This window comes from Paroedura picta, chromosome 10 (genome assembly GCF_049243985.1).
Source record: "Paroedura picta isolate Pp20150507F chromosome 10, Ppicta_v3.0, whole genome shotgun sequence".
Classification (NCBI taxonomy): domain Eukaryota; kingdom Metazoa; phylum Chordata; class Lepidosauria; order Squamata; family Gekkonidae; genus Paroedura; species Paroedura picta.
This window is the reverse complement of record NC_135378.1, coordinates 5,667,593-5,683,131: the sequence shown is the minus strand read 5'-3', so window position 1 is coordinate 5,683,131 and position 15,539 is coordinate 5,667,593. Positions and strand designations below refer to the sequence as shown.

At 52.0% G+C, this 15,539-nt stretch overlaps 1 protein-coding gene and 1 long non-coding RNA gene across 3 annotated transcripts in view; one reads left to right on the top strand and one right to left on the bottom strand.

The window, feature by feature from the left end:
• Nucleotides 1-329: 329 nt before the first annotated feature.
• Nucleotides 330-15,137, bottom strand: OTOP1 (otopetrin 1). 2 transcript variants are annotated; one of them, XM_077302322.1, is made up of 6 exons: nucleotides 14,690-15,137; nucleotides 11,770-11,906; nucleotides 7,773-7,831; nucleotides 6,300-6,430; nucleotides 4,377-5,320; nucleotides 330-2,768 (listed from the first exon to the last, which is right to left on the bottom strand). In XM_077302322.1, the coding sequence occupies exons 1-6, from the start codon at nucleotides 15,081-15,083 to the stop codon at nucleotides 2,598-2,600; spliced, it is 1,836 nt and encodes a 611-aa protein (XP_077158437.1). In that variant the 5' UTR covers nucleotides 15,084-15,137; the 3' UTR covers nucleotides 330-2,597. The 2 variants fall into 2 exon arrangements, with proteins under 2 accessions (XP_077158437.1, XP_077158438.1); XM_077302323.1 differs by having other exon boundaries at nucleotides 4,377-5,200.
• Nucleotides 14,630-15,539, top strand: part of LOC143819997 (uncharacterized) — a 61,055-nt gene continuing 60,145 nt past the window's right edge. Inside the window, exon 1 of the long non-coding RNA XR_013225194.1 lies at nucleotides 14,630-14,807. This is a non-coding gene — a long non-coding RNA (uncharacterized LOC143819997). The remainder of the gene's footprint in view (nucleotides 14,808-15,539) is intronic.

The window sequence follows — 15,539 nt, the reverse complement described above, 5'->3', positions numbered from 1 at the left end:
TAATGCCCATTCTCTCCTCCTTCAGCCAGTGCGGCCAGAATGGCTTACCTTTTGCAAGCGGCACGAGGCCTTGAGACCATGAAAAGGCAAGCAGACACCACTGCCCCCCTCACCTCTCCCACCTCTTTGACTCATAAGCTTCTTCTGCGAAAATATTGTGGGTCTCTAGGATTCAGTTCCAGCAGTTCTAATGCGGACATGGCTACTCTTTGAAACTGCCTCTGTGATAATGTTTTCTAAGGCCAAAGGTCTCCTTCTTTGCAGTGTTCCTCCAGATTTCGGTCAAACACTGGAAAACAAATCTTGTTTGGGAAATAACAAGTTCTCCGTTATTACAGAAATTAACTTTATTTAAGTCTTTTCATAAACCAATACAAAAATACAGATACAAGAGTACAAACATAACTGCCATCAATGTATGTGTGGTCGTCCTCAATGACATTTTGAAATCCATCTGTCAAACTACACCTGCCTTGAGTGAAATGACAAAGTAACACTGATTTTTCTACATATTAAATAAAATGTGTGCTGAACAGTTTCCTGAATCATGAGTATAGTGCAGCCGTTATTAAGACCCACAAACATATATAATGTAACTCTCTCACAGTAATTCCTCTGACTTAACAAAGCTTGTATGTGACTAGATTGTGTGCTATTTCCAATCTCCCCGCTCCCCCGGTTTAACTTGCAAACCTCTGGGATATGGTTTCCCAACCTCTGGGTTGAAAAACACCTGGGGATTGGGGAGTGGAGCCTGAGGAGTGGATCAAAGCACAGGTTCTCTTATGGATTAAAAACTGGTTAAGCAACAGGAAGCAAAGAGCAGGAAGCAAAGTTCTCGTGATGGAGGAATGTAAGTAGCAGGGCCTCACCAGTGATTGGTACTGGGGGCGGTACCATTTAATGTATTCATCAAAGATCTGGAACAAAATAATTCAGGATGGTGGGAACCAAGGCTAACTGAGGAGCTGCATGAGGGCCTCCTAACTGGGTGGCAGTGTGGCAAATGGAGTTCAGAGTCGTTGAGCGTCAGATGATGCACACTGGGAGAAAAAGAACCCAACCAAGTGCAGGCTAGTGGGGTGGGGGATTAAAAATACATAGTCGATATTGTAATGCCCCAGGATGTGGCCTCCTTTGGGATGCTCAGCACAGTTCTGGTCACTCTATCTCCTAGAGCAGTGGTCCCCAACCTTTTTATCACCGGGGACCACTCAACGCCGGGGACCACTCACCGGGGACCACTCAACGCCTTTTACTGAGGCCCGGTGGGGGGGGGGTAGTTTACTCCTCTATTCTCAACCACTGCCCTAACGCTCTCTGATCGCTATGGTAATGTTTAAACATCCCTTCAAAATAAGATACAGACACGCCACAACAATGAAGTGTGTTGTAAAGAGCTGGGGGGGATGAAGTAAAGGGCCGGGGGGGGGAGAAGGCGTCCTTCAGGGCCCACCTCCAATTAGTCAAAGGGCCACATGTGGTCCGCGGCCCACAGGTTGGGGATCGCTATCCTAGAGGACACTGCAGAGCTGGAGGAAGTACAGGAGGAGGCTGGACCCTAGGAGGAAAGGTTGAAGGGCCTGGGGCTTTTCCATTTAGAAAAGAGATGACTAAAGGGGACAGGGTAAAGGTTGATAATTTATGCATGAGGTAGAGAGAGTTGGCAAAGAGGACTGTATCCCCCTCTCCCAAAAGACTCAAACTCAAGGGCCTCTAATGAAGCTGATGGGCAGTAGATTCAGGACAGACAAAAGGAAACTCATTACACAGAGAGTAGTTCAAATGTGGAATTTGCTGCCAGAGGATTTAGTGACAATAAGCTTTAAAAGAGGATTGGACAAATTCATGGAGGATATGTCTATCAGTGACTCCTAGCCACGGTGACTGAGGGAGCCTCCAGATTCAGAGACACTAAACCTCTAAATCTCAGGGCCAGGAGGCAACCTCAGGGCCTCTCTGCCTTGTTATTGGCCTTCCAGAGGAAGTAGTTGGCCACTGTGTGAAATGGGATGCTGGGCTAGATAGACCACTGGTCTGATCTTCTGATGTTCTTATAAGTGAGAGGTTTAGGATGGTGAGGGATCTCAGCAGGGTCGAATGTTACAGAGCTGTCATTTACTCCAGAGGAAGAAGAAGAAGAGTTGGTTCTTATATGCCGCTTTTCCCTACCCGAAGGAGGCTCAAAGCGGCTTACAGTTGCCTTCCCATTCCTCTCCCCACAACAGACACCCTGTGATTTCGGTTGTCTGGAAACAACTGAAATAGAAGGAGTCTTCCAGGGACCACCTGGAGTTGGCAACCCTACTCTGGGAATTGGGAGGGGAAATTGTACATATGTATGTTTTTGCAGTACTGATCTGTTTATCCAGAGAAAGACCCTGATGTGTCCTCAGCAACTTAGCCTTTCAACACCAGCAGCAACATTGAGAGCCTTGCCTAGAATAGTTGGGGGGCAGGGGGAATACTCCACGCTAGGAATGTCTGTATTTTCATCACTCCGCATTCATTCAAAGAGCTGCCCATGTTGCTTTGGTCAAACAGCTGACTGCACATTTGTCCCTGCCAGCAGAGGTCATGTTCTGTGCCTGCGGAGTTCACGTTATGCAACTGACTTCAAAGAGGGAGGCAGCCGAATGCATCCGATAAAAAATGGAAAAGGGCATCGCCAGGTTAACAATGATAATCCAAGGCTCAAATCCAAAAACCATTTCTTCCAGTCCGTTGTCGTACTCAGGACGGCAGCCGAAAGCTGCTGGAATCCAAAGCTGGGGGGGGGGGGGGGGAGGAATACATTAAAACAGACAAACTTTAATTTATGGAGGAAGAGGATGCTTAGGGCTAATCGTGTTTAGGGCTAATCAAGAGGATGCTTAGGGCTAATTGCTTTAGGATGCTTAGGGCTAATCCTGCGTTGAGCAGGGGGTTGGACTAGATGGCCTGTATGGCTCCTTCCAACTCTATGATTCTATGATTCTATGATTCTATGATTCTAAGAGCTGGTTTTTATACCCTGCTTTTCACTACCTGAAGGAGTGAAAAACAGCTTACAATTACCTTCCCTTCCTTTCCCCACAACAGACACTCTGTGAGGTAGGTAAGGCTGAGAGAGCTGTGAGATAAACTGATCTATCAGGTCACGCAGTAATGAGTTTAAACTTCAAGTACAATGACATAGGCTAGATATCAGGAAAAAAATGTTCACAGTCAGAGTAGTTCAGCAGTGGAATAGGCTGCCTAAGGAGGTGGTGAGCTCCCCCTCACTGGCAGTCTTAAAGCAAAGGTTGGATACACACTTTTCTTGGATGCTTTAGGATGCTTTGGGCTGATCCTGCGTAGAGCAGGGGGTTGGACTAGATGGCCTGTATGGCCCCTTCCAACTCTATGATTCTATGAGTCTATGTCCTCTCTGTGGGACAGCCTTCCTGGTCCTTCAAGAGAGCTGTTATGTTCCCCCTCAGCCTCCCCTGCTCCAGATTGGACATGCTGATTTTTTCCTGATATCTAGTCTATATCGTTGTACTTGAAGTTTAAACCCATTACTGCGTGTCCTTTCCTCTGCAGCCAACAGAAACAGCATCCTGCCTTCCTCCAAGTGACAACCTTTCAAATACTTAAAGAGAGCTATCATGTCCCCTCTCAACCTCCTTTTCTCCAGGCTGAATATTCCCAAGTCCCTCAACCTATCTTCATAGGGCTTGGTCCCTTGGCCCCAGACCATCTTCGTCGCTCTCCTCTGTACCCTTTCAATTTTATCTACGTCCTTCTTGAAGTGAGGCCTCCAGAACTGCACACAGTACTCCAGGTGTGGTCTGACCAGTGCCGTATACAATGGGACTATGACATCTTGTGATTTTGATGTGATGCCCCTGTTGATACAGCCCAAAATGGCATTTGCCTTTTTTACCGCTGCATCACACTGCCTGCTCATGCTTAGTTTACAATCCACAATTACCCCAAGGTCTCGTTCACACACAGTGTTACCTAGAAGTGTATCCCCCATCCAGTAGGCATGCTTTTCATTTTTCTGACCCAGATGCAGAACTTTACACTTGCGGATTCTGGCAGACCCAACGGCTCTTTAAGGATGCTGGAGGCACCAGCCAAGGTTGTTTATTTCCGCCCCCCCCCCCATGAGATGGAACGAGGGCTGCTGGATTTGGACTGGGAAATACCTAGAGATTTTAGGGGTGGAGCCTGGGGAGGGAAAGAACCTCAGTGGGGCACAATGCCTACTTCACCCTCCAAAGCAGCTATTTCATCCAGAGGACCCGATCTTGGTTGTCTGGAGATCAACAGAGGGGAATCTCCAGGTGCCCCCTGGAGGTTGGCAACCTTTGTGGGTGATCCCACCCTGTTTCCGTACAGCAACTCACCGATAGGTTGCACAGGAACAGAAAAGCTGCCACGTTCTTCAGGATGCGCCGCTTGCTGAGTGTGAAGCTCCTTCTGCAGTAGGAGGAATCAGGGGGCGGCGGGGGGAAGACTTTTCCGCCTTCGCCCTTTTCTTCCTCGGGAGCCCCTGTGTCATTGCTCTCAGGCAGACCCACGCTGCCACTGAACTTGCACGGCAGCGCTCCATTGTGCATGCCGGGGGCTCCACTGTAGATTTCTTTGTAAGACGGTGCAGGAGAAAGTGTGCTCCCGTTGGACACTGTTAGTATCCGAAGAGTTTTGATGTCGTCGTGGCCCTTTTCATGCTCCCGATGTATCGATTCAATGATAAAGAGATTCTGGACATATTTTTCAATGATGACCAGTATGGAATAAGGCAGGTTGTACCATGCGTATGCAGGGTGGGTTTCGGCACAGATAATTGCCAGGATGGAGCCCCACGACAGGAGCCAGGACCCTGAAGCTGTCCCAACCAGAAGGTCCCCATCAAGTTTTCTGGCTGGGTTTTTGGAAACGTCCAGGGATCTGCCTTCAAGTCTGTAGATCAGCAGTGCGACAATTCCAGCTGCACACATCAGGGTCAGGACAACAATTGCGTACAAGTAGAACATCATCAGTGCAATTTCACTCCTGAGCTTCGAGCGCCCGATCTGGATCAAGTACACCACAACCACGGCCACGGTGGTGGCAAACACCACCATTCCCACAATGGTGCCGAGGGTCTTGCCTTGAAACCGGAAGGGGATCTTGTGGTGCTGAAGGTGTTCGACATTGCGCCCAATGTTCTTCCAGAGCACATAGAGTACTGTGGATGTCAAGATGTGATACTCTATGTTGAAAGGGTATAAGTAGTATATCCCTTGAGAAAATATGGAGCAGAGGGATGGAATGGTACAGTTACACTGCGGAGCATGGTCATCCAACTCTAAGGAGAGAGAGAGTGAGAGCAACGTCTCACATGAGATGTGCAGAGGATCAGGCAGCATAAAGTCTACATCACCGGAAACAGAGAGCTTGAGGCATCTCACATGAATCCCCCTGATCCTGACTCAGACCACCGATCCATCCTGGTCAGTTCTGCCTACTCAGACTGGCAGCTATTGTCCTCAGGCAGAGAGAGGCCTTTCACATCACCTGCACCATCCCGGGAGCTGTCAAAGGCCAGAGGGAAAGATGAAATTTTGTCACAGCTGACTTGTGGCCACCTCATAAGACTTACAAGGCAAGAGACCTTCAGAGGTAGCTTGCCATGGCCTGCCTCAGCACAATGAACCTGGACTTCCCTGGGGGTCTCTCATCCAAGCGCGTGTCAAGGCCGACCCTGCCAGCTTCTGAGACGACTGGGCTAGCCTGGGCCACCCAGGTTAGGGCAGAGACACTGTCTGTCTCTGCAGAGTGAACCTGGACTCCTTGGGGGTCTCCCATCCAAGTACGAGCCAGGGCGGACCCTGTTCAGCTTCTGAGATCCGACACTATCAGGCTAGGGCAGGGCAGGGCAAGGCAGTTACCGGCCAGATTACAATAAAGAGCGTAAGAAACCGGGATTGGTTACGGAAGGAAAGCCCAGATGGCAGGTGGAAGATACCATTATTGCATCCTGGCAATAGAGGGAAGGAAGCAAGCAAGAAGGTGGATCATGAGACAGTCGTGCAGGAATAAGAAAATGATCGTGCTTGATAGTCAACAGGAGGAGGGTAAATAGAACAGTGAAGGAAAAACTGAGCCAGAAGGAAAAACAAGATGTAGCAGCAAATAACACAGATGATGTAAATTTAAAAATTCAGGACAAAAGAAAGCAGATTTCAAGGATGAGACAGAACAGCAACTCCCCCCTTCCCCCTTCTGTTCACAGAGCCTTTATTTAAAAAGGGCAGTCAGACATTTAGGGCTGAGCTGGCTCTTACCTATGGAGATGTTGCCAAAGCCAAGAGTAATTAGCCTCTCCTTGTGCTCGTTGAGTTGATGCTTGGATTCTGCTAAGACAGCATTGGTCCACAGAAGCAGATTTGTGAACACTGAATGGATGACGCCAAACCTAAAAGACAACACAAATGCATTTTGTTGGCAAAGGCCTCTTAAACAGGAACATAAATATTTTACATTCTGATGTTTAAACTGGCGCTTAAGTGGCTAAGTCTCAAGCATTAAAATCTTTCTCTACCTTGTCAAAAGAAGCTAGAGATTATCATAAAAGTAGCTGCTTTGCTGGAGACCTCTGGAAGCAGTGGCTCAGGGCTAGAGACTCCTTGCCCCAGGAACAGGATGTGAAAACAAAAAAAGCAGAGACCTCTCCTTTCAGTGGATGACAATTGGTGGGACAGTGCAGGAAGACTGAACTGCACTCTAGAATCCTGGAGTCGGGAGGGGCACAGAGGCTGTACAGGATCGGCCTAAAGCATCCCAGACAAATATTTGTCCAGCTGCTGCTTGAAGATGGCCTGTGCTCACGGATTCTGCTGCCGTAAAATAATTTCCCTAAAATCCAGCTGGCCCCTTCCCACCCACAATCTAACCCCCTTCTTGCCAGTCCTCTCCTCGGCTGCCAACAGGAAGTTTCCTGCCCCCCTCTGAGGGACAGCCTTCAAGAGAGCTGCCATGTCCCCCCTCAGCCTCCTCTGCTCCAGACTGGACATGCTGAGTCCCCCAGAGCCTCTCCTCCTCACTGGGCTTCTTGGGCTCAGCCTTCTTGCCCAACCATGGATGGAAGAAGCTGAGTGCATCCCATATCACTTTATGTTTATAACAGGGCCCAAACATACAGGCCAGGTGGCTGCTTCACCACCAGCTGATGCCTGCCCAGCACCAAGGGAAAAAAGGCAGTGAGGTCAGCACTTCCAAGAGCCAGCCGTGTGGGGACTGCCTCTGCCCAAGCACGGCCTCCCCGAGTCGCCCCAAATGGCAGGGGAAAGAGAACAGGAAGGTGCGTGACCACCAGGGAAAGCACGAGGCCACCAGGAAATGGCTGACTTCTGCCCACTGACGGCAGACCCTGACCACCATGACCAGGCTTGCCAACCTCCCCACTATTACACTTGATCTCCACACCACGAAGACCAACCCCCCTAGAGAAAGTGGCTGCTTTGGAGGCTGGACTGTGTCGTGTCACAGCCTGCTGAGGTCCTGCCCCACACTGTGCCCCCTCTGCCCCCCCCCCCAATATCTAGGTATTTCCCAGGCCACAGCTGGCAAAACTAATCCAGCCCAGAATTCTCCTGCTGTTTAACTTAGGAGGGTAGTTCTTGGCATGTGCCCCATTCCCACACCATCAGCTTTGGAGTTTGCTGTTGCCATGTTCCAGGTTCAAAAAACAGCCCCCACCCCCACCCCTATGACCAAAATGTCTGTTCTTAGAAATGTGAGCCATCCTGTTCTTTTACCTCTCCAGTGTTTTGAAAGACTGGATGATGTCCTTTGCATAGCACCATAAGAAATACACCTGAAAGCAAATATGGATAAAGGTTCTTTCAGAAGAAGATTGCCACAAGCAAACGGAAATAAGTTAAACGGATGTGCAAGAGATCACAAATGACCCAAATCCATTCAGATGTGAACAAGCCCTGGTGTCATGGAGGGATGTGTTACTGTCTCCTTGGAAGAGCCTGAACTCCTGGGCCAAAGGCCCGGAATGGTGCAGCAGCTGCAGGAGGAGGAATCCCATCTAGGGCCGGGCGCTCATCAAATCCTGGAAGCTAAGGAGGGGCAGTCCTGGGCAGTGTTTGGATGGCAAACCCATGCAGGAAGTGCAGGGCTGCAGCACAAACCCTGGCAAACCCCTGAACAGCTCTGGCCTTCAAAACCCTGCAGGATCCCCAGAAGTTGGCTGAGACTTGATGGGGGGAGGGGGGGTTCAAATCTCCTACAGATTTAGCAGGGAATCCTTCTTTATTTCTTCTTTATCTTTCCCCCAATGCATCTGCCAAAGGAATTGCTTTCTTTCATTTGCCTTTGTATATATAAAGATATATATGCATGGAAACATGAAAAAATATTTTTCAAGGAAGGTGAAACCAATTTGCTCTATTAGGCAAAAAAAAAAAAAAAAACCTTTTGTGAGGTAGATGAGGTGGGGAAAGTGAGATTTAGAAATCTGGACTTGATAAAGATCCTACAGTGAATTTGTGGCTGAAAACAGAAATTCAGGTCAAACAGCCTATTAATCTATTGATTACCTTGGGCAGCATACAGCACTCTGTATTCTAGGAATACAATGACTTATTCTTGTAAGGCTGTATTTACTTTTTATTCTTTGCTGTTGTCACATTTGGCTTCTGGGGCTCCCCAGCAGGGTTGTCAAGGCAAGAAGCATTCAGAGGGGGTTGGCCACGGCCTGCCTGCCTCTGCAGAGCGATCCGTCTTCCTTGCCAAGGCAAGCCAGGACTGAACCCTCTCAGCCTCTAAGATCTAACAAAGGCAGGCTAGCCTGGACTGTCCAGATCAGGGCTAATTTATTTTTACAATTATAACTTTAAATGGTTACGTTATCCTGATAAGAGGTGACTCATGACTTCCTGCGTGGAATGTTGTTCCTTTCCGAGCCCAACGCACTCAGGACTTGGCCCAGTGTCATGAACACACACACAACCACTTTACACCCACCTCCATGCAAGGCTGCCCATCAGCACTCCATTCAGGAACAACGCCCCCCCCCCCACCAGGGAAGCAGCCAGTCTGCCATCAGGAGGGGCTTCCTGCCAGTGGACCGGAGGTGGCGAGACCTGTTGCTGCACACCGTGGTGGACGGGCAGATGTGAACGTGGGAAGGCTCGGCTCCTTTCTCCAAGGCACGTCATGTCTCAAAGCAACACACACCAACACACAAAAGAAGCCCTAGCGATCCCACCCGGGTGTCCGTTTGCCAGATTGCCTCCCCACCGGCCGTGAACTGGCAGGATGCCTCCTGGGTGGCCTTCTGGCAGACAGATGTGCTGCGCTCCGCACCTCACCTCACAGGAAGGCTTTCCCAGCCCCTGGCCTGTTCACAGGGAAGCAGATCCGTTTGCCTTGAGGAAAAAGCAAGCCGGGCTGCCTGTTCCCGGAGTGGGGACCGGGGGGGGGGGGAGTGAAGGGTGCCCTAGTTGTCCTGTGCTGGGAAGAATCAGGACCCAGCTCTGTGGCTAATGGATTCCCCAGATCTTGGCACTGCTTTGGCTGGGGCCCACAGGCTGCTGGGGGGAGCTCCAGATCAGGGGTAGTCAACCTGTGGTCCTCCAGATGTTCATGGACTACAATTCCCAGGAGCCCCTGCCAGCAATTGTAGTCCATGGACATCTGGAGGACCACAGGTTGACTACCCCTGCTCCAGATGACCCTTCCTTTCAGCCTGAGCCACAGACCAGACAGGAACTAGCAGCGCTCAGCTTTGCTGATCGCTCTTCTCAAAAAGAGTTGGACTGCGGAGAGCTGCCTGAGAGCCTCCCTGGTGGCCAGCCAGTACCCCAAGCCCTTCTTGTCCCCCAATGCCATGTGGGCACAACTCTGGCTCCAGAATAAGGCGTCCCCCCAAACAGATCTGCCTCTGGAAGTGCCAGTGTCCCGCTTTTTGAGTGGGGCTGCAGTACCACCTTCTTCCTGGCTGACACTGCCCACAGAGGCCCTCCTTGGACACCCCCATGCTACAGAGCAAGGGAGGGACTCCCGGTAGGCAGAGCTGAACCAGCTTCTACTCCTTTGAATGCTCTGCCAGGGAGACTCTCTCCTTATGCTGCAAGACTCCTTGTCGTGCAAGGAAGAAAACGGACTGCCATCACTGCATCTAGTCCCTACAGGTAGACAGTCCCCAAATTGCACTGTGAAAACTGGCAGAGGGATTGTGTGCCTTGTGGAGGACTTCGCTTGTGAGTGCTTCGGTCATGTTTAATGCAGATTCAAATGTGCTGATGCATACCGGCAGCTTATTTCCTTTGATCTCTTTTAAGTTCAGGAAAAGGAACAACAAAAGGTCGGGATTGGAGGGGCATGGGAAGCAAGAGAGTTACAGGAGGACTTTGAGCACAGACTGAAAAGCCTTTTGTCTGGAGGCTACTTTTTGCTATTTCAGGCCTGAGCCAATAATGGGAGTGTTCTTCTCTTTGCTCCAGGTTCTTAGATCATGCCCCTCACTGTAACGCTGAAGTGTTTACAAGAGACTTATTATGCGGTTGTTATGTATGGCTGTGTGTCTCTACCCCCCCCCGCGCCACCCCCTCTGTGCAGCTCCGCGGTACCTATGGAGGGGCTAAGGTTACCTCTCCTCTTCAAGGTTGACTGCAGAGGGAAGGCAAGGGGGCCTGTGTTGTCCCCTCCACCCGCAGCACTCGCAGAAGGCTCGGAACAAGCTGGCTCTCTGTTTGAAGCCCGAGGCTATCATTTCCATTTGCCCTGGGAAACCTATCCTGTTGCTGCTTCCTGCTTCACTGCTAGAGCTCTGCCGGCCATACTGAAGAATGCTGCAAGCAGGCAACAGGGAACCCGGACACCCCTTGGGATCGAGAAGAACGACTCGCGATCCTTGCAGTGCTCTCTTTCAGGATGGGTCTGGGCAGATGGGAACTTCTCCTGCACCAGCCTCAAGTGGAAGGCCCCAGAGCCTGTCCTGCCCTCTCAACAGCCTCACATTTATGTCAGCAGAGCTGGTGCAGGATCGGTTCCCACAGGCATCCTGCCGAGAGGAATTTTTAGGATTATAACTTAGTCTGCATCAGAGGTTAGAAAAGACTTCTTCAGCGGACCAAAACTTTATGACTCTCATGGTGATGTCTAGGAAGGGGACTGGCATAACTTGAAATCCAATATGGCAACCAGCCCACTGACCCTCACCCTACATGGCCAGAGGAAGTGAAACATAGTTCAATGGTTTGCCCAATCAGAAGGAAGGTAAAGGCAGCTTAGCCGCATCTCTCTTTTTAAAGTAAAGGGACAGTTTTCAATCGGAGACATGGCTAAGATTCCCAGTGTGGCTGTAAACCATACTCTGAGCAGAAAACGGGGGTCGTCATGCCTAACTGGCCAGCTTCCATTGTATAATATTTAGTCCATACACAGAAGAGCATGGGCATTGTAAGAACCATCCCTCTGGGGGCAGGCAGAGAAGCCCAGTACAGAGAAGGGAGCTGCTGCACAGCCTGCTTCCACCCCATCTTACGTTACCGCTCCTTTAGTGGAGAAGGAGCAGGTACAATGAGGTGCTAAAGCAGGGCTAAGCTAAGAACCAGTTGCCTGGAATCCCCCCCCCCCCAGCTTTTGCTACCCATTTCTGGAGCAGATTCTGAATTCTCAGCAGACACAGCCCGGCTTACTGTCTGGTACTTTGGATGTGATAAATGTAACGCATAGCCAGGCACAGTGCATGCAAGAATTGGGGACATGCAGGAGCAATGCATAGCCGGAGAACATTACCTGCACAAGCGTGTGCACAGCGTGCGTCACGGGGAAAATGCCCTCTGCAATGGACAAGCAGTCGGAATAGCCCACAAAGTATCCAATTTTGAAAGAGTCCATAATTAGAGTAATCATCGCAAACAAAGTAATTCCACCTAAGAAAAAATTAAAAGAAAGAATGTTACTATGAAAGTGATAATGTTAGAGGCTTCCTAAAGCAATTTTTAAAAAGGTTATGCCAAAACCTAAGCAACGGTTGGACGCTGCAGTGTCCGAAGCGGCTCTAGGGTGCGAACGGCCATTTCGGACGCCACAGTGCCCAACCCTAAGATACAAATGGGAAACTGGCAATGCTACTTTACACCTGTGCAAGATGCTTCTCCTTCTTTGTAACACCCCAAAATGCAAGCTTGGACAGTTGCCAGAAACGCTGCAAGAGTTTTCCATTTCGCCTGGGTGCCAGTGGGCGAAGGGAGGCTTCTTAACCCTGTCCTGGGGCTTTGCAGGCGACTGATTTCGCAGGTGCATTTAAACCGGAAGTAGTCAAACTGCGGCCCTCCAGATGTCCGTGGACTACAATTCCCATGAGCCCTTGCCAGCAAACACTGACAGGGGCTCATGGGGATTATAGTCCATGGACATCTGGAGGGGCGCAGTTTGACTACTGATTTAAACTAAACACTAAAGTTGTTGCCTGATCCAAACAGATACAAAAGGCTGTGGGGGATCATCCCCTTGAATTAACACACATGTTATGATTATGAGACTCCCTAGAAGCCAGAGTTCCATCAGAATCCAGACCGAATGAGCTGTTCTCACTGATTTTCCCCTTCCTGCTGCTGACCCCTTCCTGCATCCCTCAAGGTCTCCAGTCCCCAAGGAGCAACTTTCCTGGAGACCAGTGGGGGTGGGGTGGGGAATGGGAAGGGAGAGGCAGGAAGGTTCCAGTACACAAAGGGAAAACTTATACTGGATTTGACCCAGGGCTTCAAGAGAAGACAGGTTAACATGAGGGCAGCCTTCAACCCTGCAGTGTCTTGGGCTGTGAGCTCTGGTTCTGTGCCTTTAAAACTATGAGGGGTTTTTTTGGGGCAACCAGTGGGTCTGCTTTGACCTACTTAGGTATTCAGCTATGCTCGACCCCCCATGAAGCCACTGAGGGTTGTGTGAGGCACTCAGTGGGAGCTCTCCCAGGTCCTGCAGGAGGGTCCCCTCCCGTCTCACTCCACAGGGCTTCTCAGCTGCTGCCTGCTGACCGCTGCCAGATGCTGCTTCTGAGCCACCCTGGAACCTCGCCCGGGGCCCCTGGACTCCCAGCCTGCAAGCGGGCACCTCATCTGTGCCTTCCTTTTCTCCCCAAAAAGGCTTGCAACAGCTTTCTCCCCTTCTCTGAGCAGTTCCTCAGTGGAACAGGCTTCCTCAGGAGGTGGTGCATTTCTCCTTCTTTGGATGTTTTAAGCAGAGGTTAGAGTGTCATCTGACAGAAATGCTGATTTTTATGAACTTAGACAGATTGTGAGTGGGTGGGCAGGAAGGGATGTGCCAGGGTTTGTCTCTTGTGGCCCTTCCTTGCAGACCCAGAGAACTGCTAATTGCCGCTGTGAGATGGGAGGTGAATTTCCTCCAGTGCAGCATGGATTCTGGAGATTTTTGGTGGGGGAGGTTCATTTGGGCCTGAAATTGGGGTCACTGCAGGTGGGCAGGTAGTTGTGAGTGTCCTGCACTGTGCAGGGGGTTGGACTAGATGACCCTGGAGATCCCTTCCAACTCTATGATTCTATGAACTACCGTGAGAGGGAGGCTGCCTCGTTCAAGGCCACACAGTGAGCCTTCCAGGGCCAGGAGGTCAAACTCTCTTTCTGTGCAGTGCCTCACTGGTCAACCGGTTTGTAGGTACCTCATTCAGCAAAGCCCTGTCCTTCCTCCCCTTCCTCGACTTCCCCAGAACCCAAATCAGCAAATCTATGGTAACAATGTGCTTGCACATTTCAATGGTCTTTTATAAGCACAATATTTTACTGATCCCATATTATGACGGCCTTGTCTTCGGACAGCATGGCTGTACTCCATATGTGCTTAAATCCCACAAACTCAATGGAACTTACTCCAAAGTAAGCACCCATGAATTTGGACTTCACGTGCCACCACGGTTAAGCTCTGATGCATCCTCAAATCCTCCCTGCCCCATATTTTGTGTCACTGAAAACAGCCACTCGTGCATATTCACTCCTGAGAAAGCCCAGCTGAAGTCACTGGGACGGACCTTTGCGTACTTAGGAAGGAGTAAGGGCCCAAGATGGGTCCCCAAATGCAGGCAATTTGGACTGAGCCCTGTGTCTTGTCTAAACCCCTCTGCGCCATGCCAGAGATCCACATGCACTTGCCATGCTGCCAGACCCATGTTCTTGTGGTTACAACCTATGAACACCCTCTCAGTGCAATTCTGAGCAGGGCTGCACCATGCTCAACACAGTGGTTTCCACAGACCTGGAAAGGGACAGCTTAGTTTAGCATTGCCCTGAGCCTAACATTATTCTAAGCAAATGTGGCACGGGAGAGATTGTGCTTGGAGGCCTGCAAGCTCCTGGGCTTCGCTGTGAAGGGCCACAGTGCCGGAGGTGAAAACCTCACAGAATGCATGGAGGTAGGTTGCCTTTCTAGCACACTTTTCTCCTCCGGCAGGCAGAGGTTGTCTCGGGAGCTGAAGCCTTTGGGGGGCTCAGACAGCCTCCCCCCCCGCCCCGCCCCCTGCCGCCACCACTGCAAATCAGCTGCGGGTCCCCTTTTCTCGGATGCCCTGCCCGAGTCAGGCTGCCTGGAAGCAGCGGTGCAGCTTCAGTGCCAGGCCGCCCCCACCGCCACCGCCACCGCCACGGCCACCGCCACCGGCGGGACTTGTAGAGCCCAGGGATCCATCCCCGGGGCGGGCGGCACTCACCCTTGAGCCAGCGGGCGCCGGCGTGGGTGTCCTTCTCCTGGATGAGGCGCTTCTGGGCGGCGCGGCGGCACACGTACCAGGCCATCCAGACGAGCTGCACGAGCATGAGCGTGACCAGGTAGGCCAGCACGGCGCTCTCGGCCAGGCCCGCCGCGTGCACCGCCCAGGCGAACATGAGCACGAGGCCGGCCAGGAAGAGGTTCAGCCCGTACTGGCTGCTCAGGATCTCGGCGTTCTTCTGCGGGTAGCCGCGCCGGGGCGCACAGGGCGCACAGGGCGCACAGGGCACGGGCGGCGGGCGCTCGGCCGCCTTCTGCAGCTCCCACTCGTCCGCCGCCCGGCCGCGGCCCCTGGGGCCCCGCGCCGCGCCCTCCGCCCCGCCCTCGGCCGCCATGCGCCCTCCCGCGCCCCGCTGCGCCCGCCGCGCTCCGCTCCGCAGCCGTCGGGGCCGTGGCTTGCCTGCTGGCCGGGCGGCCGCCGCTGCGCAGCCCTATATAGACGGCACGGGCGGGCGGAGTCCGGTTACACATGCGGCGGCGGCGGCGGCGAAGGAGCGGGCTGCCAACCTCCCGGAGGGGGCTGGAGATCTCCTGGGCTCGCTTGCCGCTGCCCTCGCGGGGACGGGGCTTGGTTCCCCTGGAGCGAAGGGGGCGCCACAGCCCGGGGCCCTGCCCACGGCCCTCCCCGCAGTTCCTCGGGCGTCACGCGCAGCCCTTCCCGCATTCGCCGCCGCCGCTGCTGCCTGGCACTGGGCCGCCGCGGAGCCAGGGCGCCCCGGCCTCTTGCGCGGCGCCCACATCCCGGCCTTGGCCCCAGGGCCCCCGCGGGAAGGAGACCGCCCTCCTGCAGA

Bases quoted from the DNA above. Each gene is read 5' to 3' on its own strand.
- OTOP1 (XM_077302322.1), bottom strand. From the start codon at position 15,083: ATGGCGGCCGAGGGCGGGGCGGAGGGCGCGGCGCGGGGCCCCAGGGGC. The intron at 6,431-7,772 runs GTAAAAGAACAG...GTTGTCTTTTAG, and splicing joins TCTTTCAAAACACTGGAGAG to GTTTGGCGTCATCCATTCAG. The intron at 2,769-4,376 runs GTGAGTTGCTGT...CCCCCCCCCCAG, and splicing joins TGTTCCTGTGCAACCTATCG to CTTTGGATTCCAGCAGCTTT.